We start from the raw sequence: 10,384 nt of genomic DNA on the forward strand, positions 1-10,384 counted from the left end.
TACTAACCCATACTGCAGTCAGTTACTAACCCATACTGCAGTCAGTTACTAACCCATACTGCAGTCAGTTACTAACCCATACTGCAGTCAGTTACTAACCCATACTGCAGTCAGTTACTTACCCATACTGCTGGCAGTTACTAACCCATACTGCTGTCAGTTACTAACCCATACCGCAGTCAGTTACTAACCCATACTGCAGTCAGTTACTAACCCATACTGCAGTCAGTTACTTACCCATACTGCATTCAGTTACTAACCCATACTGCAGTCAGTTACTAACCCATACTGCAGTCAGTTACTAACCCATACTGCAGTCAGTTATTTACCCATACTGCAGTCAGTTACTAACCCATACTGCTGTCAGTTACTAACCCATACTGCAGTCAGTTACTTACCCATACTGCAGTCAGTTACTAACCCATACTGCAGTCAGTTACTAACCCATACTGCAGTCAGTTACTAACCCATACTGCAGTCAGTTACTAACCCATACTGCTGTCAGTTACTAACCCATACTGCTGTCAGTTACTAACCCATACTGCAGTCAGTTACTAACCCATACTGCTGTCAGTTACTAACCCATACTGCTGTCAGTTACTAACCCATACTGCAGTCAGTTACTAACCCATACTGCTGTCAGTTACTAACCCATACTGCAGTCAGTTACTTACCCATACTGCAGTCAGATACTAACCCATACTGCAGTCAGTTACTTACCCACACTGCATTCAGTTACTAACCCATACTGCAGTCAGTTACTAACCCATACTGCAGTCAGTTACTAACCCATACTGCAGTCAGTTATTTACCCATACTGCAGTCAGTTACTAACCCATACTGCTGTCAGTTACTAACCCATACTGCTGTCAGTTACTAACCCATACTGCAGTCAGTTACTAACCCATACTGCTGTCAGTTACTAACCCATACTGCAGTCAGTTACTTACCCATACTGCTGTCAGTTACTAACCCATACCGCAGTCAGTTACTAACCCATACTGCAGTCAGTTACTAACCCATACTGCAGTCAGTTACTTACCCATACTGCATTCAGTTACTAACCCATACTGCAGTCAGTTACTAACCCATACTGCAGTCAGTTACTAACCCATACTGCAGTCAGTTATTTACCCATACTGCAGTCAGTTACTAACCCATACTGCTGTCAGTTACTAACCCATACTGCTGTCAGTTACTAACCCATACTGCAGTCAGTTACTAACCCATACTGCTGTCAGTTACTAACCCATACTGCAGTCAGTTACTAACCCATACTGCTGTCAGTTACTAACCCATACTGCAGTCAGTTACTAACCCATACTGCAGTCAGTTACTTACCCATACTGCAGTCAGTTACTACCCCATACTGCTGTCAGTTACTAACCCATACTGCTGTCAGTTACTAACCCATACTGCAGTCAGTTACTAACCCATACTGCTGTCAGTTACTAACCCATACTGCAGTCAGTTACTTACCCATACTGCAGTCAGTTACTAACCCATACTGCAGTCAGTTACTAACCCATACTGCTGTCAGTTACTAACCCATACTGCTGTCAGTTACTAACCCATACTGCAGTCAGTTACTAACCCATACTGCTGTCAGTTACTAACCCATACTGCTGTCAGTTACTAACCCATACTGCAGTCAGTTACTAACCCATACTGCTGTCAGTTACTAACCCATACTGCAGTCAGTTATTTACCCATACTGCAGTCAGTTACTAACCCATACTGCAGTCAGTTACTTACCCATACTGCATTCAGTTACTAACCCATACTGCAGTCAGTTACTAACCCATACTGCAGTCAGTTACTAACCCATACTGCAGTCAGTTATTTACCCATACTGCAGTCAGTTACTAACCCATACTGCTGTCAGTTACTAACCCATACTGCTGTCAGTTACTAACCCATACTACAGTCAGTTACTAACCCATACTGCTGTCAGTTACTAACCCATACTGCAGTCAGTTACTAACCCATACTGCTGTCAGTTACTAACCCATACTGCAGTCAGTTACTAACCCATACTGCAGTCAGTTACTTACCCATACTGCAGTCAGTTACTAACCCATACTGCTGTCAGTTACTAACCCATACTGCAGTCAGTTACTAACCCATACTGCTGTCAGTTACTAACCCATACTGCAGTCAGTTACTTACCCATACTGCAGTCAGTTACTTACCCATACTGCAGTCAGTTACTAACCCATACTGCTGTCAGTTACTAACCCATACTGCAGTCAGTTACTAACCCATACTGCTGTCAGTTACTAACCCATACTGCTGTCAGTTACTAACCCATACTGCAGTCAGTTACTAACCCATACCGCAGTCAGTTACTAACCCATACTGCTGTCAGTTATTAACCATACTGCAGTCAGTTACTAACCCATACTGCTGTCAGTTATTAACCATACTGCAGTCAGTTACTAACCCATACTGCAGTCAGTTACTAACCCATACTGCAGTCAGTTACTAACCCATACTGCAGTCAGTTACTAACCTATACTGCAGTCAGTTACTAACCCATACCGCAGTCAGTTACTAACCCATACCGCTGTCAGTTACTAACCCATACTGCTGTCAGTTACTAACCCATACTGCAGTCAGTTACTAACCCATACTGCAGTCAGTTACTAACCCATACTGCAGTCAGTTACTAACCCATACTGCAGTCAGTTTAAAAGCCCTTTCATTCATAACTTCCTCCTACTGTACCGAGACTAGATTATAGACTAGTTCTCTACTCCCCCTTCTGAGTACATCACAATACTATACTCTATACTGCAGGAATCTCCAACCCTGTTCCTGGAGAGCTACCGTGCTATAGGTTTTCAATGCAACTCTAATCTAGCACACATAATTTTAATAATTAGCTGGTTGTGAGTTGATTTAGGTTAGATACAACTGCGTACAACCACGTACGACTGGTCCAATACTTAAAGAGTACTTCCGTCGTGAGGTTAGCTCCTCCGTGGATAACATAGCTATGAAATAGACTTCTTCATACCTATCGCCACTACAATAGTGGAAGACACAGTGACTTGTAGTAAAACCACTACAGATTCCCTCGACACCAATTCTGACTGACCTCCAGGCATTGACCTGAAAATTACCTGACTACGTCAGACTCATTCTGAACAAGTTGTAATCTGCCAGGATACTTGGTTTTCTTCCCTTGACATGCGCGCTTGTGTAAGCATAAACGCACATGCACAACGGAACATCCAATTAGGATTTTTGCTAGGATCACTTAAGGGTTCGAGCAAAATACCAGCCTTAGTAAAGTTGAACATTTACTTTGAGGCCTTTGACTCGGCTACAGTACTCATCAGTTTTCTTCCCAGAAGTTCATAGGTCATCCCTGTAGACTACCCAAAACTAGTGCCTTACAGCTGTAGACTTATCATATAGTTGTCAACTTAGGATAGTGCCTAAGCAACACACCAAGTAGGAAAACCCTAGATATGGCATTAGAGACAATGCCATGATAGTCATTTTGCCAGGACATTGGACGTATATAGAATACAGTCCAATTAGATGATTTTTGTGTGAGAACTATATTTTGTATATCTTTTGTTTATGCTTTCATTCCTTTTCTTTTGAGTTCCTTTGACACTTAGGAAGAGATAGAGCCATAAACAAAGTCCCCATACAACCATCACTTAGTGCCACAACGCCGCTCATTGGGGAGTGAACCTGCTCCTCCGCCTGCCCTGCCGGAAGCTGGGTCTGCGGTTTGTGGGGCCATTTAAAGCCCCGAGGAGAATAAACGAGGTGTGTTATAGGTTACAGCTCCCCCTTATTGTCGTATTAACCCCTCGTTTCATGTGTCTCTCCTCAGGCCGGTGGTAGCTGGTCCGCTTCAAGGAGCTGAGGTGCGGAAGGTCCCTCAGCCCCCCCTGGACATCGAGGGGGCCCCGGCGTACACAGTGCGACCCATACTGGATTCCAGGCGTCGGGTGAGGGGCCTGCAGTACCTCGTGGATTGGGAGGGGTACGGTCTGGAGGAGGGATGCTGGGTGCCGGTGGAGGACGTCTTGGATTAATCTCTGCTGAGTGAGTTTCACCGCCTCCATCCGGATCGCCCTGTGCCTCGTCCTCCGGGTCGTCCTCGAGGCCGGCGTCGGCGCACTGCGGGAGCCGCGCGTCGGGGGGGTTACTGTCACGACTTCCACTGAAGGTGGCTCCTCTCCCTGTTCGGGCGGTGCTCGGCGGTCGTCGTCGCCGGCCTACTAGCTGCCACCGATTCATTTTTCCTTTTCGTTTGTGTCTGTCTGTATTGTTTCACCTGTATCCTATTAGTTGATTTCGGGGGGTTTATTTACCTCCGCTACCTGCTAGTCTTTGTGCGGGAATGTTTGCTGTGGTATCTTTGTTAGGGGTGCGTGTCTGCACCACGAGGTTTTCTTCCTACATGCAGTTTGTACCGTTTGGTATGTGTTTAGGAGTAGAGGTTTCTCCTCCGCGTGTAACGTTTATTTCCCTGTGGGTGGCGACCTCGATGGGAGTATTCTCCCCCATGTTGTTGCTGAGCTGGGACGTCTTAAATAAACAATTGTGCCACTGGGACTTCCTTGTTCTCCTGCTCCGGATTCCTGCACCTCCCTCCTTTAAGGAGGCTCTTAACAGCCCTGGCTTGAGAGGATGGAAGTTCAACATGTAGCTAGATGTAGTATGCTAATGTTAACTAGCTGGCCTGGTGTATTATTTTCCATGAAAGGAAGTTAGTCTAGCGAGCAAGTATTTTAGCCAGGTAGCCTAGGACAACAAAAACTAAAAGAGTGACAGAGTGATAGACCGTTTCGGCAACATGAAAGTTGAGGATGTTATTGGCGTTTCTCTACAAGTAGGGTGAGTCAACTTGTTTTTTCTACTTGCACACACACACACACACACACACACACACACACACACACACACACACACACACACACACACACACACACACACACACACACACACACACACACACACACACACACACACACACGCACACACACACACACACACACACGCACACACGCACACACAGAGAGAGAAATCAGTACCATGGACAGCCACATATTTAGCTTACATTGATTGGACTAAATCGTTTTGGGTATCTTTCAGTTATCACTGTATTAGACTAAGAATAGGTGATTATATGTTGAAATGTTGAAGTTGAAATGGTGCTGGAATAGTGGAGGCAGCTCCTGTTTTCTTTGTGACTTGCTGTAACTCTCCATGGTTCTAAATCAATAGTTGTTTAGTAGTCTGAAAATGTCGGAAACATTACCTTGCTTGACCATGCTGTAGGTCATATAACTGTTTGTTACATGCAATATGTTTTGTAGACTTCACTGGACAGATGTTGCTCTCCGGTTTTATAATTAAACAAAGGCGTGGTGGAATTTATTCTGCCACTGTGTCTTCTTATTGTCTCTGTCTTTAGGCCTATATATCACGGTGTCAAGGCATATGAACTAACAGGTTACAGAGCAAACAATGCAATTATCACAACACATAGGTTGTAATATGGCTTTTATCTGATATTGGCTTCCCTGGTGATTTTACCATTGCACCCCTACTGGTGCACACACATTCTGGGCTCTATTTTATAAGTACGAAGGGTTTATAAATGAGGCCCCTGGACTTTATTGCCCTGCTGCAGATGTATTAATAAGGCATTGGTATATAAAAAGGACATAATTGAATGATTATAATAACTAGCTTTATCATAAACATAGCACTGGGTCAGTTCATTTCCTGTTATTAACCTGGAGGACCAGATCTAACACTTTATTCCACATCAAGGAACTCATACAAGCAGTAACATTAGATCTGCCAAGGCAGCAGCTAATGGGGATCCATAATGAATACAAATAAAAATAACCATCACTTACATACACTTGATATAAACCTCCCACATTCTTGGGGTGCTGTCAGAATCTATCATTGTTTCTAGAGCAGGAAGTGGACCTCTTGACATGTGTATTTCCTGTTAAGCCCAAGAGATGTGTTGTCATTGTGAAAGTCCCACTTAGAAGATAGAATACATTTACACAGCACCACTTCCTCCTCTCAGACAGCACAAGATCATGTAACTGGGTCAAACCTGTCAAATGACCATCACTTTAGTTTGACTTTTATTCTGCTGTCGATCTGAGCAGAAAATATTGGACTAACGTCTGGTTCTGCAGTTGGTCATTATGTGTGGAAGACGAGCATTCAGGCTTTCTCTGCTTCTGCTGGTGTGGGGTGTGTGCACAGCCTTTCAAGGTAAGATTTGTCCTTTTCTCAAACACACAGCACGCATGTACAGTTTGTACAACACTGAAAAAGGAAAGATGTCCTGTCCTCATGTTTCATTTGTTAAATTTTAACGGCATTAGCATTACCTCGTATAACAACAGGAGTTCCACTCAGCACAATCTGAACTGCATTCATGGAAACAGAAACTGTGTCAAAATGTTATATATATATATATATATATATATATATATATATATATACACACACACACACACACACACACACACACACATACATACATACATACATACACACACCTTTGTCCTATGCAACAAACGGTGCATCGCAATTGTAATGCTATTCAATGCAAAACAAACATTTTAAATGTACTGTAACAATACACTCACAAACCATTTTCCTTCATGTTTACAGAGATTCGAGTGAAAACATTGGAAACAGGAGCAGATTTGGGCACTCTTGCCTGTCCAAACCAAACCATTCATACCATGATGTTTGTAATATGTAAGATAGATAAAGTGATAAGTAGTGGGGATGAGTGTCAAGTGTCTCTTCGGTTTGACCAAAATGGTACAGACAGCACTTGTGACCCCAGAGTCACACTGCAGACAGAGAATGGTGGAGTGTTTCTACACATCACCAACATACAACCATCTGATGAAGGGAACTACACCTGTGAGTGTGTACATAATCGAGGAACACATTGTTTGCATCTCAATATTTCTGTCAATGGTAAGTGTTTGGTTTGCGTGTCACATTTAGCTTGTACTGTGAATGTTTGGTTTCATTTAGTCATCTCTACCATCTCAGTCCAAGTGAACTGGATTGTAATAAAAATAGTGTTCAAACTGAGCATCTGTCAACAATGTAAATGACCAGAGTGGAGGAAGAGAAACAAGCCATATAGGATCACAATGACTTCTTCTCTTTTCTTTTTCAGGATCACATGTCTCAAACAACCTTTCTTTCATACGTCCTTTCAATGTCATGATAATACCAGCCTTTGTAGGATTTGTAGCTGTCGTGGTCCTTGTTGGAATAATCAGGAGGAAATGTAATCTCAAGTAAGAGATTCTTATTAGCTTGTTAAATGAAAAGTTGATGGGTATTTGACATATTTGGTATTTTAATTAATCAATTAATTTGTTATAGAGGTACTGTAATAATATACTGTAAGTTCAATCTCAAATAGCAATCTGATCTATAATTCACATGGAGAACTATGGGCCTCAGAAATATGCGGTAGACTATACAGTAGGTCCAAGATATGTTTGTGCTCTCTTGCCAAGTAAATGTCAATGGTGTGACTGTGAGTGACAAAGAGCTGGCAAGAGAGCATGAACAGATCTAACTGAGGTCATATGAAATACATGAGGTTATGAAATAGGCTACTTGACCTACATTCGAGTCTGACTCGATAAGGTTATATTGTAAGTCACCAATAACTGAACTGTTGAAGGTTCTCACTTCCTGCCTTGTCAAAAATTAGTGTCGGAAAAAAACATGCATTCAGCCACGCACAAACACACAAACATTTAGTTCCAGAAAGCATCAGCTGTGTAAAACCATGTTATGTTACGTTCATTCACTGGTCTTCTCTTCTTTTACACAGCAGGAGAACTCAGCAGAAAGCGGTGTACACCTTTAAAGAGGTGATGCAACAACACTGTCTTTTCTGTCAGGGATGTTACTGCTTGCTGTTAAATGTTGTCGTAAGGCATCTGCAGACTATGCTCTTTCACATTTTCAATTGAATTTGACAACATTCAAAATATTTCCACAAACCCATATTACATTTTACAGTGTAATATGGTGACATATTGTTAATGTATTTGTAGGAGGAGCAACAGGACATTGAGCTCTACTGCACGCTCACAAGGAGAGACAGTGAGCTCTACTCAACCCTCCAGCTGCCACACTGTAACCCCTGACACCGTTGACCAATGACAACAGGGAGTTAGACAACTTTTTGTATCACTAGGGGTTAAATAGTATTTCACCAGTCCTGGATATACAACTGTACAGTATATCCATTTACTGTATATCTTGATTACTGTAATGCCCCTACTTTTACAGCTGATACACTGACTTTATATAGTTCCATTGATTGGTTACTGACACCTGGCTGAATAGGTCCTGTACTGTAGATCGTCTTCTGTTGCTGTAAATATCAGCACTTAATGTATGAATGCTGCACATTATGTTACTAGAACTAATGTTCTTGTGGACAGATGTGATCATGTGACTCCTTAAATTATATTATGTATAACCAATGTTCCTGTGGACAGATGTGATCATGTGTATTTTCTCCAGGTGTCAGTGTATTGGATTGGTAAAAGATATTCCCTGCAGCAGTAGATGTACAGTCATCACAACATGCTTCATGACAATGTATTTTCCTTGTTTTCAATGTTCCATCTCCATGTATCATGTAGGCCGACATGAATGACATGTTCAAGTTTAGAGATGTAACGACAAAACTAAACCATTCATGAAAACTTCATTTCCAAACAGATCCATGAACTCTATAGTAATATGTATAATGTATTGGCTATATGTATCTAACCCAGCATGTACACTCTAGAGCATGGGTGTCAAACTCTGGCCCGCGGGCCAAATTTAGCCCGCGGGGTAATTATATTTGGCCCGCGAGACAATACCAAATTACTACTAGAGCTGGCCCGCCGGTATTATACAGCGCATTCACCGCTAATACTACGAATCCCATAATGCTCTGCTGTTGTTTTCGCGCGCCAATCAGGACAGGACCCAGAAACGCCCTCTCCTCTGTGACAGTAGTCATAGCAACATAGACGCTACAACTGTCAGCGCGCTATCCCTTCCCAAAAATGGCGAAAAGAAAGGCAGAAAACAGGAGCTTTCTGGACAAGTGGGAGGCAGAATATCTGTTTACATATGTAAAAGACAAACCTGTTTGTCTTGTTTGTGGAGTCAACGTGGCTGTAAGTAAGGAGTACAACATTAGATGACACTATGAAACGAAACACCATGACAAATACAAGGACCTGGACATGACTCAAAGGAGCCAGAAAGTAGAGGAGATGAAAATTAGTTTGGTTTCACAACAGAATATGTTCAAAAAAGCCACATCACAAAGTGAGGCTGCTGTAAAGGCTAGTTATTTAGTGGCAGCAGAGATCGCAAAATCAGCCCGGCCCTTTAATGAGGGAGAGTTCGTGAAAAAGTGCATGATGAAAGTTTGTGACCTCGTATGTATGCCCAGAGAAAAAGCAAGCATTTTCAAACGTGAGCCTGAGCAGGAACACAGTAGCTGATCGCACATGTGATCTTGCCACCAATCTGTATGACCAGCTGATGGAAAAGGGAAAAGATTTAGAGATTCAGAGCCTGAGCCCAGACATTGATGAACTAGCATCCAAGAAGAGATGCCAGGTATCTGGCTTGGGCACATCAGATTAGATCAGTGTGCAATAATTAACGTTTTCTTTGTGCACTTTTTCTTCCTACAAGGCATGGGCTTGAATGGTTGATTGATTTATTATCATTTTATTTGTAAAATTATTAGCCAGTGGAAAAAGTTTATTTTGGTATTTAAATCAGAAGGCTGCAAATAGAAAAGAGGCATACGATTTTTATTTAATTTTTATTTATTTAATAAATGAATGCCATTGATGTGTTTTTTCATTTGAAATTCGATTTTGCATGTCTCCACTATTAAATTATATATTGTATGGTAATAAGCGATGCTTGTTCCATATTCAATGTTAAAGCAAAACTTGTTTGGGTCCATATTAAAAGGTTCATTTGTTCAATGTTGGCCCGCGACTTTGTTCAGGTTTTACATTTTGGCCCACTGGGTATTTGAGTTTGACACCCCTGCTCTAGAGGAAAACTCACTATTATCCACATCAGTCTTATATGATATAAGAACCCTTCAGCCTTGTGGTGGTGCAGAATGTATCATTGTTTGTGTCTAAAGAAGGAAGTGGACCTGTTGAGGTGTCTGTGGTTAATATGTTGGACTCTCTGTGGTGTTTTGCAAAGACCAAGATGCACTAGCAGAGGTCCAAGTGTTTCTTTGAAACAGTAAGACAGGTAGAAGCTAGAAAACAGAACCACTTCCTCCTCTCAGCTCTCAAGG

The 10,384-nt window shown here is 42.1% G+C and overlaps 1 protein-coding gene across 1 annotated transcript; it reads left to right on the forward strand.

Annotated features, from left to right (window-relative positions):
• Positions 1-6,052: 6,052 nt before the first annotated feature.
• On the forward strand, positions 6,053-10,055 carry LOC139532698 (uncharacterized). Its single transcript, XM_071330639.1, has 5 exons — positions 6,053-6,270; positions 6,676-6,993; positions 7,202-7,325; positions 7,874-7,913; positions 8,100-10,055. Exons 1-5 carry the CDS (start codon positions 6,201-6,203, stop codon positions 8,190-8,192), a joined length of 645 nt encoding a protein of 214 aa, XP_071186740.1. The 5' UTR covers positions 6,053-6,200; the 3' UTR covers positions 8,193-10,055.
• The last annotated feature ends 329 nt before the right edge of the window (positions 10,056-10,384 follow it).

This window comes from Salvelinus alpinus, chromosome 10 (assembly GCF_045679555.1).
Source record: "Salvelinus alpinus chromosome 10, SLU_Salpinus.1, whole genome shotgun sequence".
Classification (NCBI taxonomy): Eukaryota; Metazoa; Chordata; class Actinopteri; order Salmoniformes; family Salmonidae; genus Salvelinus; species Salvelinus alpinus.

Bases quoted from the DNA above. Each gene is read 5' to 3' on its own strand.
- LOC139532698 (XM_071330639.1), top strand. From the start codon at position 6,201: ATGTGTGGAAGACGAGCATTCAGGCTTTCTCTGCTTCTGCTGGTGTGG. The intron at 6,271-6,675 runs GTAAGATTTGTC...TCATGTTTACAG, and splicing joins TGTGTGCACAGCCTTTCAAG to AGATTCGAGTGAAAACATTG. The intron at 7,326-7,873 runs GTAAGAGATTCT...TCTTTTACACAG, and splicing joins AGGAGGAAATGTAATCTCAA to CAGGAGAACTCAGCAGAAAG.